Raw genomic sequence first — 14,177 nt, forward strand, 5'->3', positions numbered from 1 at the left:
GAAAATTCCCTTCTCTTACCTCCTAGGGCAAGTTTACCAGACTTCTTGCTCTCTGTGTTGTTTTTCTTCACTCAGGTCCATCCTGGAGGCCATGACTTGCAATGTTCTCATTTCAGGAATATCTGAACGAATGTACCACAGTGCAGGGCTACCTGCTGCCCAGCCTACTGGCTCCTAGATGGCTGCCTTGTCAGACATGGGCATCAACATTGCAGGGGCTATTAGTCTGAGGTGGGGAAGAAATTCTTATTTTACAAAGCTCAGAAAGACAAAAGGATTTATAACAATAAAGCTACACAACCTACTGCATTAATGTAAGCTGTAACTCAGGAAAGCTCTTAGGTACATATTTAAATATACCTATTTTGCTCTCAAGAGGGTTCTGTGTAAGCAAGTGACTTCAGGAATGAGACTACATAGTAAAAAAGAATGTGCCTGCTGTCAAATGTAAAGTCCACTGGACAATCACCACCTGATAGTACATTATAATGCTGAAGAATGTCAGGTGAATACAACAGTAGGTATTAAATATCTGCCCGAAAGCATAACAGCTAGTGACACATACAGATAAATCAGGCCTACACCCATGTTTACAATCTACATTTAGCAGACATTTCAGAGATGTGACAGAGAGCAGACCAAAAATTATGGAAGAAAAAGTCTCTGTTCATTGAATAAATGCCCCTGAAGAAGAATGGGTGCAGGCCTTCAGGTGCCTTCACAGGACAAACAGACCTCCATTTCTCTATATGCTCCATCTGTTTTCAAAAGCGTTTGGCACACAGACCTGTTCTTCCATGCAAGAGGTCCCACTCACCAAGACATCACCTTTATAGAGCTGCTATAGAAAACATTTTTCAGCAGCGCTCAATCAATTTAGAAATTAAAATCTTTTCCACAGCAATTCACAAAATAGTTCACTAAGTCAAGGTGTTTTATTTTCCAATTTTGAAGCTTCTTCAGCTCACAGCCAACCATCCCCAATACTGTGATGAAGTACTGCTCCGCAAGTTGATAAGAGAAACATAACAAATATACCTGTGCCCTAGACTGATATAAAGCAACATTAGGAGTATGCTGATAGCCAAAACGTTAAGTTACATTAAGAAATTTTCTCACATTAAGATATCAACAGATTTGTTAATTCTACTGACACGCTCCAGAGCAGAGTGAAAATTTTCACCTAAATTATTTTTCAAGGAAAATGAAAAAAAAAAAAAGTAGATTCTCTGACATTAATGCAGCTCAAGAATCTCTATTAATTGCATGGATTGCCCTCCTTAAAGAAAATTCATATAGAAGTTGCTTCAACCACTTCAAAAAAAATAGTTCAATTTTTCTCATATCAGGGAATTCCTCCATTGTTAAAGAAAATACTATTTTTGACCTCAATCTAGAAACAAAACGTTCTGTTGAATTCAGCTTCTTTTTCTTCTTCCTGCTTATTCACCAGCTAAAGCTTCTGGAGTATCTCATTTTCCACAGCCAGTTCCCAAACTGAGAGTATTTTTGGAGCTCCTTGTAAATGAGAAATAAAGCCCCACTACCTGCCTCGCTCGTCTCTGATGAAAAGTTGTATTTGATGCCATATTGGTGAAGGATGTTAATAACATCTTTTCCAACATGAAGCATTTTCCCTGTCTCCCTGTGGAATAAACATTCCTGCTATATGGATGAAGTATTTACTTCTAGGGTTCAGACCAGATGAGGAGAGACGTGTGCTAGCATACAGTTCTGCACCTCCTTTCCCAACACACAGCATATCCAAGGGGTAACCAAATCTGCTGTCATATTACAAATTAGAGTGAGCTGAATCAAAAGAATTAGGCTCATCAAAGATCAACAGGATCTTCTGGGGAAAAAAAAAACAATAAACAAGCAGCAAAACTGTTTTCAGCAAAAAGAAGTGATGCGCACAAACACTGAGCAGGACAGACTTGGGGGTGGATAAGCTGGGGCAGTATGTTTTTGAAAGAGATTTCTTTCAACAATACTCATTCCTGTAGCCTTCCTTTCAATGGTACTCATTCCCATCTTGAATGCGAGGACCTTGAGTGTCACAACTCCCATTTTCCACACAGAGAACCAAAGTATTACGTAACACCACAGAGCAGTGACAGAACATCTCTCAGGCCGACTCCTACTTTCTTTTTCCAGACCAGAGACGGAGAATCTCCTTTCTCTAGCAAGAGCATCAGCCAACAACATACAAATGGCAACTGTGTTTTTACCAGGTTAGGAGGTGAACTGCTGGGCAATATAAAATTTCTTGTCCTAAAGAGACCATCAATTATGTAGGTGGAGAGCCCGTACCAGTCTGAGGACTTCAGAACAAGCATTTACCAATCAGACTTAGCTATGGTGACACTGAGAGCTGATATATTTTAATGCAGGAAGGGAATATGCTGTTTCAGACATGCGACAACAATCCAGGCTACCTGAAACAGAACTAAACGAAATCAAAAGAGATGAAACAGGATCAGCTTTAGATTAAATCACAGCAATTCTAATAGCAATTTAAAAAAAAAAATCACATTTGAGATCGTTTGGCTACCATCAAGTGCTGGAGAACCAGATAAAAGTACGTGGTATGAAAACACTCACACCATGTACACATCACTGGAAAATAAACAGGGTTATCTTTCCACTCGTTGGTCATTTCAGCACAGCTCACAGGCATTTCTGTCAGAAGTTGTTCTGACATGCACTATGGCCATACACAGTGAAAGAAGCTCCTGAAGCTGAGCTCCCAGCTCCTGCAGAACAGGAGCACTGGAAGCTTCTAAAGCCCTCGCAATCCATCTTCACTAACTGTGACATTCAGGATAGGAGTCTGCTTCTTGACCCCAGCTTCTTCAGTGATACACTCTGGAGGGTCAAGCTCATCGTATCTTCTCCGATAGACCACTCTTGCGATTAAAGTTATTAGAAACATTTCCATGATGAGGACCTGGTGGGATATGTCTGGGGAAAAAGAGGAAGAAAAAAAAGGAGAGAAAAGGACCATTTTATTAATCTTTGTGCAAAAGGAACAAATGTTACCATTCTTTTCCCATAGCAGAGTGCTTCTCATTCTTGGTATCAAAATCATTTACAGAGTTAAAGTATTGCTCCGCAATAAAGCATGCAATAAATTACACATCCAAAATGCAACAGATTTGACAGTAATCATGCACGTCAGTTTCCCTTCCTCCAGTTTCTAACCACAACTCTTAAAACTCCTTATCGTGTTTTTCCTCTGTGACACCTATAGTAGTTGCATTAATGTTTTTTTAAATACAAGCTGAGATTGTCCAGAGGCTGTATGATCCCAGGGGACTCATACCTGGGGAAAACACTAGATATTGCAGTTAGCAGAACTGAACTGATACCTTTGTAAGAAAACAAAGAACATCCTTTCCAAAAGAACTTACATGCTCCTCTTGCTGGAGAAGAGAGTGGAGGAGCACAAGGGATAATTCTTTGCATAGCCAAAATGTTGATAATAGCTGTCTGCAAGTGGTTCAGAATGAGGATAAACTGCACCAGAAAGAGAAAACAGATGCCTTAGTTACCAGAAAATAAAGAAATAAAAGGATTATATTTCACACAACTATTCTGCTTTCATAATAGACTCTCTTTTAGCTCATTCTTTTACTTCATTCCTCCTTTCTTGCTCTCCCTTCCTTCCATCTCCCACCAGGCTTCCTGCCATCCTGCACAATTCATCTTTGGGTCAGGATGCTATTGCTTGAAATGCGAGTATTAAATAAAACCTCTGTTTTAGTAGTGCTTTCTCAGCTCTTTGTCTCGGAGGTGCAACAGAGAGAGAGCTCCCAGCTGGGATTTTAAACAATATTGAGCTTTGAGTAATAAGTAAAACATCTTAAAAGCTTCCTGTTAATCTAAGAGCTTATGCTCTTACTTAGTGAGAAGAAGCACTTGAAGAATGGTATTTCTGTTGTCTCATCTTTTTGTCACAGCAGGGAGCTGCAGTGTCCCCCCAGTTATTTATACAGAACTCTCCTTTTTGCCAAAAGGGATAAAGGTCTCTCCAGTTTGGGTTCAGCAATAATCCGCTTTATTTTACCTACTATTCACTAAGCTAGGCCTTTGCCAGATATATCAAAGTGTGTCTTGACACTGGTCTGACTCTCAGTGTAAACATTCACACTCACAGGGTTTGCCATTTTAAACTTAGATTCACGTCTATGTAGCTTCGCATGTGCGACTATCCTGCTTGCTGCATTTATAAGGGGTTTAGATCTTTGTTAACAGAGCCCTTAGGACACCAGCTTTTCTACATGTCCTGTTCTAGAAGGCTGTATAGCCAAGAATCCTACTTTACTCTCTTCTAGGCGATGTGGGAGAGGGTAGACCTGTCCCTGCCCATAATCTACCTGAGTGTTCCTTACTGAGTCCCAGCCAGTATTTTCATTATCATCTAACCCTGAAGTGCACAATGGCCAAGAAAAATATTGTCAAAACAAAATGACTTGCTGAAATAGTTCAAACCAAACCCACTCACACAATGCTCCACATCCTCTCCTGGTTTTTAAAAGCACACACCAGCTTTTTGACATTGTCTTTCAGGATGTGGCACCTAAAAAGCTTCCTTTGAGCCTTGCAGCTGCCCAGAGATAAATGGATTTTACACAGCTCGCACCTCCAGCGTGCTTGAACAACTAGAGGTAAATTGTCTCAAACTAACACTGAACAACAGCCAAGGAAAGTGCTTCAAAGGGATGCAGCCTTAATCAGGTAAAAATATGCCATTGCACGGTGCATTTAATGGAAAAAAAATACTATAATCCTTAAGCAAAGGACTAAAAACCTGGATAGCTGGTGTTACATCAACAGCAAGATCAATTCTTATCAGAAATACTGAATTTCTCACCTGATAAAGAGCAAACTTTGGGATGATCTTCTTACAGTTGAGGAGAACCCTAACTTGTTGAAACATGATCGCAACTGGCCACAGAGCAATAATGGTAAGGATAGCAATGAAGCAGCTAATCCATATTGCAGCTCCTTTGGGAGATAACTGAAAAGCAAATCAAACATACCTGTAAACCTTTATAGCTCAAATGTTGCTATTTCCAGGCAGAGCTGCAAACTGAATGATGCAGACATTAAAATGCCTGTTTCTGTTTCCATGAAAGCTGATGTCGGTAACAGCTGCTGGGGCTTGCATGGAAAAACTGTGTGGTACCATCAGAGCACTACCAGCTACAGTAAAAATGACATAGCCCCTGTCTGACCTCAGCAGCACCCAAGAGTACTCAGCTGGCTCATGAGAGCGTACTCACCATCTATTTATCTAACATTAAACAACATCAAAAATACTACTGTTATTTTGAATTATCTAGGGGAGGTGCACAATTATTAACAGATATGGTTTTCCATCATCTTGCAGCTCTCACAGTACCATTCCTCTGCTTTGTGCTACCTGGCATCATTTGCAGAAAAGCATAGAATTAGGATTTCTGATTACACACCTGTGCACACACTTGTTCCTTAGAGATGTACCTTACAACACACAGGGTGAGTATAACCCAGAGAGCCATGTGTATTCTTAGAGCTATTCCAGCTCTACAGAGTCCAACCTACACTGATATCCAGTCTCTTTCCAAGAGAGGCCAGGAGACACACTCTAAGGTGAGATACTTCAGTCAGAAATGCCCTCAGGTTCCACAGTTTAGTTGTAGGCTAAGATGCTAAAATCAAACCAAAAGCTATGGGTTCTGCAGACCGTCTGTGATTAAAATGTTCACTTACATTGGAAAGGCTGTAATTGCCATTGGTCCAAAGCACTGTTGACAGAAACATGAAAACAGGTCGAAATACAGCAAACTGGAAGGTGCCCAGCTTCAGCCAAAAGAGGGATCGCCTGACCAAGAGAAATATTTACATATATCACAGAGGGAAAAATCTTATTAGCAACCTACTCTGAATCATAGAATTACCCAGGTTGGAAAAGACCTTGAAGATCATCAAGTCCAACTGCAGCCTAAACAGTACCCTAACTCTAACAACCCTACACTAAATCATATCCCTAAATCATAACCCAAATCTATGATTCTATGATTCTATGACCATCAGGAAGGCAGAGTAGAGGAGCCTCTCTCCATCCTTCAGCTGCCACAAGAAAATACAGAGGGTGACACACATGGAAAGAGAAACTAATGCACTGGTGATGTTACAGATCTGCAGCATGTTGCTGTCCCATAGATTTCTTCAGCACTGACTACTGACATGAGCCTGAATCGGTGCCCATCAAATTCCTTCTGACACAGACGTCCAGGCCCTCATAGAATCATCTCTATGCTGCAAGCTCAGTCTTTGAGCTTTACCTTTCAATGGAAAGGAATCGTGCTCTGAGGAATCTCCTGGCAGATCGTGCTCTGTGCCAGGAGGAAAACCCTGGACCATATGAGGCTGTCAGGCTGGGAGCAGCATGTGAGTGGTGGTGTGACTCTGACCAGAGGTGGAGCCCCAGCAGGCAGCGCTCCAAGAGGAGCATACAGCCCTGTGGGATGGCACTGTTTAAGAGACAGCTTGAAACTGGCTTTCTGAAGGAGGGAGGCCCTTCGCTTTAAGTGAGGCTTGCCAAACTGGCTGGAATCCAGCAGCAGATTTCCAGCTGGGAAATCTTAAAGGGCAACTCACCTAGTGATGCGCACGCCAGGCAGGCACAGGCAGCAGCAACAGCAGGGCCCCGTGCTGATCTTGAAGTGACCATTTTCAAACCGTTTCAGGAACAGCTTTTGACCCCCGCACTCTTTAATCATCATCATCAGGAACTTGTGGATAACTATGGCAAAAAATCTAGGAGAGGGAGAAAAAGCCAGCTTTAGCTTTCCTGCCTGTCTTTCATACACCTCTGCCAGAGCTGTGCAGGTTACTTAAACCATCAGTCCACGTTCTTTAAAGTTGATGCCTCACAATAAGCCAGAAAGCCCAGCGCTAGCTCTGAAAACTCCGCAGGTCTTTCTCTAAGTGTGCTGGTGGCTTTTCCAGCCCAAGTCATTACAGATGTATTTTTCTACCACTGATCTAGTCCGGACTAGCCCAAACTTTTCAAACAAGTCCTATTCTCCTCTTAAAAACAACAAGAGCACAACCCATGTGAGTAGGTTTATTTATGCGTTTACCTAACATCCCATGTGCCGCCCCAGTTGGAGTGCAGTTCCTCTGCACACAAACCTGACCCTAACAGTGACTACTACAGACCCACCTCTCCTTGTGTCACCAGCAGCACGTTCTCAGCCTTTCCCAGAACAACAGATAGCGCAGCCATCCTTTCCTCCTCATCCCATACTGAATTAGGGAACTGATTCACCAAAATCCAGTTCTACCAAATAAAGGAGGTCCTCTTCAGCTGTGGTAACTCCTTGATGGAGCTTGCAGAGCAGCTGGAGAACTGGGAGTGGTAGGAAAAGGGAGGGAATGGGAAGCTGCAGCCTGGACTAGGGAGGAGAGAGACTGAGGTGGGCTAAAAGAGCCATAGGACTGGGTCCTCAGAATCCTGCAATACCTACACAAACTCTGGCACAGTAAAAGCCCACCGGTTTGTTTTCCATCCTTCTTTACTCTCTTTGCACATGCAGTGTGACAGGGCCTGGGGCCATGCAGGAAGCTCTGTGGTGTGGTCCTGCAGTGGTTCCAAAACCACCCCGGCCCTTCTGGAGCACCAAAGCCTCCCCACACCTGGCTCTGCCTATGAGAGCTGTCCCATCGCATCCAGAAAGCAGGGACCGTGCTTCATTCTGCTTTGCATGTCAGAGCTGTCACATGCACAGAGAGGGCTTTTATCAGAACAACTGTGGAGTATTTTTACATTGATATACTCATTGGAGGTTCACTTGCCACCATTAATAACAGGCCTATGCAGCTCATCATTAACAAAAGCACAGAGGAGAAACCACAGGTCAGAATCTCATTCTACATGACACTCAGAGAGAGAAAGGAAAGGGTATTACTTCAAAACTATCATCAATCAAGACGATCAATTACATGCAAGTCACTGTTCTTCATGCTGACACTCCCACTCTAGGGGGCTGTGGTGCTGGGAACTGCTTCAGCATTTTCCACCTCTCATAAAGGAGATGCCAAGAGATTTCAACTCAAACAAAAAATAACCCAACTGTTCAATTTACAAAATGACTGTGTTAACCAAGAGTAGCAGATGTTTAAAGGGAAGAATCACAGGGTTTAGGGGCAACATCTAGGAATGAGCAGGATACTCACACCGATGCTGTGAAATCTGTAAACATTGTTGAGCGAGGAATCCACATGCCAATGCATGAGGTTGTAGCAATCACCTACAGAGAAAGGGAGGAGGGTTGTGTGGATAAAGCAGGATCACGTGGATTCCCAGGTTAAGGCTATTTTCAACATTATTTTCTACAACACTTACTGGAGCTGCAGCATTTATCCAAATTAAAATGGATCTTTTGGAGGAGGGGATTTTCCTGTAGATGTAAATGACTTCTTCTATAAATACCAGGTTGGCAATTAGCGTCATCAGAGTCAAGATCGCAAAGAGAAATCTACCAGCTAGGTCAAGGCCTACAGAAAGGGCAAAAAAGAGAAAAGAACACAAACAGAAATCTGATTCATACATTTCATACATTCATGCATTTTGAACATTTAATGTAAAAACAGCATCTTGGAGCAGCATCTTATTCCTGTTCCTGAAAAATCACATGCCAAAGGTGCAATGAAGATGGAGCCGGGCTCTTTTTAGCGGTACCCAGTGCCAGAAGCGGTGTGCACAAACTGGGGCACAGGAGGTTCCCTCTGAACACCAGAAGTACTTCTGTGCTGTGCAGCTGACGGAGCACTGGCACAGGCTGTACACAGGCTGTGCAGTCTCCTCCCTGGAGACCTGCAGATGTCGGGATGTGAGCCTGGCACTCTGCTGTGGGTGTCCTGCTGGGGCAGTGGATGGGCCAGATGGACCCAGAGGGCCCTGCCAACATCAGCTGCTGTGTGATCCTCATCCTTAGCTACAGGCACGGACCACTGACTCCAGAGGATGATTCGAGTAGTTAAGTTTGTGAATAAATGTTCCCAGAATCCACAGGCAGCATCCAGGAAGTATATGCCTCAAAGCATCATGCAAAAGTCCCTTTGGTAAGGGGAATTCTAGGTCCAGCGTTCTTAGATGAGCACAAATGAGTAACAGAGGTTGTTCTAGGAGCTTTACCAAGCAGGTTACAAACACCAGCATATCTACACGGTATTAGTTTTTCACTTCCCTTACAAGTCCAAAGGCGCATTCGTGCATCACTTCCTTATGCACGCAGAGTCCTCGGAGGCTCAGTGGGGGTTTTGTGGGGTAGGAGAACCCCGTCAGGCCAAAACCTCCCTGCCCGCCCCGTTCCCTCTCCCCTCACCCAGGCGGCTGCGGGCTGCCCTCCCTCCTCTCTTCCACTCATCTTTCGCCATGGCAACCCCCTCGGCTCTCGGCCGTCATCCTCTCAGCGGCCGCTCCCCCCGCTCCTCCCGGGGATATCCCTCTGCCGGCAGCCGCACTTACTCTCCAGCAGCTCCTGAGCGTAGGGAGGTTCGCTCTCGCCGCAGGACGGCAGGAAGGTGCCGTTCACCTCACCCTCCATAGCGACGCGCTGCCCCCCGGCCGTGGGGGAACGGGAAGAAGGCGGGGAGCCGCCGTCGGCCCCGGGCAGTGCGGGAGCAGCGATGCGCGCAGCCCGGGGAGGTTAATGATTAGCGCCGGGCTCCGCGCTGCCTCCTGGCGCCCAGCGACCGGGCACCCAGAGCAAAGCGCTTCCTAGAGCCTTCCCGAGGTGTCCTCCATCAAGGGTCTCCCATTGATTTTGGCTGGGAGGAGACGAGAAGCGGCACCTTTTTATGTGCTGGCTGAAGGAGAGCAGATGGAGGGTAGGAATGCGCTAAGGGGCTCTCTGCTTCCCCATGCTTGTTTCAGCTGCTGGTAGGATCTCTGCAGCATCTGGAGCCTGTGCTGGGCATCACCTTCAGGTTGCTTCCTGGAAAAGAAAAAGAGTAACACATCCCAATGGACTGGAACAGGCTGCCCAGAGAGGCTGTGGAGTCTGATGGAGATGCTCCAGTGCCACCCGGATGCCTTCCTGCGTGACCTGCGTTAGCGCTGGGCTGGGTGATCTCTAGAGGTGCCTTCCAGCCCATCCAGTGCTGTCATTCTGGATAGTCAGACCAAAAGCTCCAGTTAGGATTTGCTGAGATGGAAAGATAGCCAAAGGTCTTTGAAACTGCCCCCAGAGCTAAGACAACAGCATTCTCATCTACTGCTCCTCTTTTGAAGGCCAGCAGATGTTTATCTTATCTCCTATTGATGACGATTTTCACTTTCACCTGTCTCACTGGTATAACAGTTTTCTCCCAGCTCCTTGTGCAGTTTTCTTCCCAGAGCACAGTCAGGAGGAGCTGGTATCATCTATGCCTTCTCCTTGGAGTAGGCACACTGGCTTTCAGAAGGTGACGCAGCCCCTTGGTCACATTATGTGGGTCCAAGCCTATCTGGACATCCCAGTGCCAGTCCTAACTCATAAATGGAACACTAGGAGATCCTGCGGGCTATCACGGGACAGACTCTAAGCTCCATCACATAGAACATATAGGATAGACTAAGCTATTATGGCTGTAGGGGAATCTAGCAGATATCATCATCATCAATGCAGTCAAAGAACTTTCCTGGGGGAAAAAATTCTGTTCAACTCAGTTCAAGTTAATAAATAAAAGTTGACATTAGAAAAATAAATCAACAGTTTCCAGTGCCATAGGACTGTATATCAGATTTCCCCAAATGTTGAATACCCGACCAGTCAAGAACGGTCAGCTAAAATGTTCCAGTTCCCAAAAGCCTGTACAAGTCAATTTTAATAATGCAATGAAGTCTGATTTCTCAGGTATGGTATATTGTGGAGCTGAATTTAGATGTGACTTAATCTTTTCCTCAATAAAGCCATTGACTTTTCACCTACTGCCAGTAATAAATTGGAAATTTCAGAAAAAGTGGCTCATTAATAGAACATAAGGAAGACCTATATCACAGTTAGATAATTTAATGATGGGAGTTGGGGTTCCTGGTAGCAATTAAATACAATCAAGAAGTACAGTGACAGTATGAAACTGTGATTTGCATGCCCATTCAGCTGGACAGATTTCCATGTGAAAAAGAAAAGAGTATCAGGTGTGCCAGCAGCTTTACAACTGTGCTTTTAGGAGGGAAGCCTGGACAGAGATTTTTACTCTACATCTGTACAGAGGCAGTAAAAGGGAAAGGAGAGGGGCTTGCATTAAAACTTAACCTAAACAGGAATTTGATTTGATGTCACTGCTAAAAGAGCAAATCAGTTTCTGGCAGTCAAGGTATACGAGAGAAATAAAGAAGCAGAATCAATCAATCTATCTTATTTTCATTGTATATCGTTACATTTTCAAGCAGGCATCAGTAATTATTGCCACACCTTGCATTTTTTAAGTACCTTGTGAGCAATTGGATGTGACAGTAGAAGAGAAAGGAAATCACAGTACTTCCCAGTAGAACAAAGAGCTGACAGAACCTTATAAAATTAGGAGCCTAAATTGATGGTGAGGGCGGTGAGCCAACAATCAGCATCCTGAGGTAGAATAGAGGCAGGAAGTGCATTTTCTCTGCCATTGCTGCGATAAAGTACATATATTTGATTGCAGAGCTCTTCAGCAATGGGAGAGGCTTTTTCCCCAGAGGAGTGTTGATGAGCAGTAAGACAAATACACCTTAAGGACCAAGTAAGTGCCATTTTGTGAGCATCTGCTATGTGGCCAAGGACAGTGGTGGGTAAAGACAAACCTCATGGATCTCCAGCATCATGAAGAATAGATTAGGATTAAGGCATTCTTTCCCTAGTGTAAATTTCTGTAGGTGTTTTTTTGTTTGTTTGTTTTTTCCTTTCCAGTCTTAATTTATGATCCCCAAATCCTAGAAGATGGCTGACGAGATTTCTGAGAATTAAGGGCCCTCTTTTGGAGCAGGTTATCAAGCGTCAGTACAGCTATGCTCGAGGTCATGCTTTACAGTTGTTTCCTAGAGAGGAAAGTAGGGGTCTCTTTATAAGGTATAATGTTATTCTACTGGAAGAAATTGTCAGGCACTCTGCAGTTAATGACTAAGACTGCTTTTACCACAGCAGAGAGGTGCTGGGCAAGACAGGTCATGCATTTCTTCCTACAGGTTATAACATGACAGAAATGCTCTTTTCTCCTCCTGAATTGCTTTTACTGGTAAGAAGAAAAGAAAGAAACAGAAAACAAAGTATACACACACAACTGGAAAGCTGTAATATAATAACAAAAGAAGCAAGACAGAACAGACTTGAAAACTAGGGGTATGTTGAAGCAGACTTTGCACAAGAATATATGAAGAAATACATATACATGTATGAATGCAAAACGTCAGCATGAGTTTTAGTTGCACAACCAATGAGATTGCCTGTGCCAACAGCTTGAGCACTGTGTGCATACAAAATCAAAGCTACATTCTGAAACCACACTTTTTACCCTTATATAAGCACAACCTATTACATTCTGAAGCTCGGTTTGAGAGTAATGTTACAAGTAGAAGCTAATGAGCTCTGTTCTCTCAAAGAGTGGTCAGGCACTGGAATGGCCTGCCCTAGGACATGGTGAAGTCGCCGTCCCTGGCAGTGTTCAAGAGGCATCTGGATGAGGAGCTACAAGAGATGGTTTAGTGGCTTGTGGTAGCAGTGGTAATGGGAGGACGGTTGGACTGGATGATCTTGAAGGTCCTTTCCAACCTTGTGATTCTATGATTCTACGATTCTATGAACTTGTTGCATGCTTATATGATCCGTTTCTTTGTCCTCCAGAACGATCATTAGTTGTTGCTTTCCAAGCAGTGTTAGATATGAGCTCATAAATCAGAGGAATACAGGTTTTAGTTTGATTCTATTTGAAAGCTACCTCAGTTTCACATCTGTCCGCATATTCACAGGAAGGAGATGAAATTATTAGCAATAAATTATCAGCAGAATACACATCTTGTGAATATAATGAAGTAGATTCACAATGGCTGTGATTGGGCAGATGCGTGGGTAGACTTCATTCCAAAGTACAGGGTTAAAGGACTCATCTACAGAGATATATACTGCATAACTGTGTTATCTGCATTTATAGTAGCCAAAAGATGGCTTCAAACCAGCTTATTTCTTGAATAGAAAGAACCGCAATGACTGTAAACCATAGCAGCTCTTAGAGGTTACAGCAAGATATCTGTACCTGTCCAAAGACAAAATGGAGTCACAATACAATATTACTACACAAAGACCTCAAGGAATAATTGAAAGAACAGGTTCGTACCACCTTTAAAACAAATTGTATGGCGGTAGTGAGTGCACATGTAGATATTCTGGTTTCATTTTCTGTGTGCTTCTGTCCTCTCAAACCTTCACCTGGAATCTAACATCCATCATTTCATTTCATCTGGTGCCATAAAAAAAAACAAAAAGCAGAAAAAATGCCACCTTCTAGTGCAGTTCTACCCAAGCAACATTGATGTGCTCCTGACAGTGTTAACTCTCATTATTCACCGGAATGGAACATGATGCATAAAGCAAATTAGAGAAGGCTTGCTAGGAATGAGAAGCTATTTGAAGTGGAATGGCTGTAACGAGTATTGTCCTCCACTATCTACATATCTGGTTTTATCTGAAGGCAGTTTTCTTCCACTCCTTACACACACTCATCCCACTTAGTTCAAAATGTTAATTTGTTGTATCCTTCCATTTTAAGTACTTAAACACATAAGACAAGCCATAGTCCTCCATAGAAGAAGATGCTCTAGAGCAATTAGAAACAGTAGTGCTGGCCACTTCTGTTTTGTTCCATGATTTTCCCAGCAGTTGTTACCTATTCCTCCTCCCTTTCATCATCTCACCTCAGGACATGGAATACATATATTCTGATGTTGCTACCAGAGTTCCTGAGGGGGGAAAAAAATCATCATGAAAAGGTTAAAATGTCACCACAAAGAAAGAGAAATAAAAAAAAAACCAACAAAAACAAAAACAAACAAACAAAAAAAACTAAAAAACCCAAAGAACAGATGTTTTGCATGCTAGTCAGGCAAAGTTTGTAAGGAAAGATAATGAATGTTATTAGCCCAACTGGGTAAGCTAGGAAAAAAATCAGGA

At 43.3% G+C, this 14,177-nt stretch overlaps 1 protein-coding gene across 1 annotated transcript; it reads right to left on the reverse strand.

The window, feature by feature from the left end:
• Positions 1-2,357: 2,357 nt before the first annotated feature.
• LOC107325174 (organic solute transporter subunit alpha-like) lies at positions 2,358-9,827 on the reverse strand. Its single transcript, XM_015885769.3, has 8 exons — positions 9,524-9,827; positions 8,399-8,550; positions 8,230-8,303; positions 6,649-6,807; positions 5,758-5,869; positions 4,877-5,023; positions 3,414-3,519; positions 2,358-2,964 (listed from the first exon to the last, which is right to left on the reverse strand). The coding sequence occupies exons 1-8, from the start codon at positions 9,600-9,602 to the stop codon at positions 2,783-2,785; spliced, it is 1,011 nt and encodes a 336-aa protein (XP_015741255.1). The 5' UTR covers positions 9,603-9,827; the 3' UTR covers positions 2,358-2,782.
• Positions 9,828-14,177: the final 4,350 nt, after the last annotated feature.

Source organism: Coturnix japonica, chromosome 1 (genome assembly GCF_054131305.1).
Source record: "Coturnix japonica strain WE chromosome 1, WE-NBRP24, whole genome shotgun sequence".
NCBI lineage: Eukaryota > Metazoa > Chordata > Aves > Galliformes > Phasianidae > Coturnix > Coturnix japonica.

Coding starts and splice junctions, on each gene's coding strand:
- LOC107325174 (XM_015885769.3), bottom strand. CDS start 9,602: ATGGAGGGTGAGGTGAACGGCACCTTCCTGCCGTCCTGCGGCGAGAGC. Junction 8,551..9,523: donor CGCTCAGGAGCTGCTGGAGA/GTAAGTGCGGCT, acceptor CCCTTTCTGTAG/GCCTTGACCTAGCTGGTAGA. Junction 8,304..8,398: donor GGATAAATGCTGCAGCTCCA/GTAAGTGTTGTA, acceptor CTTTCTCTGTAG/GTGATTGCTACAACCTCATG.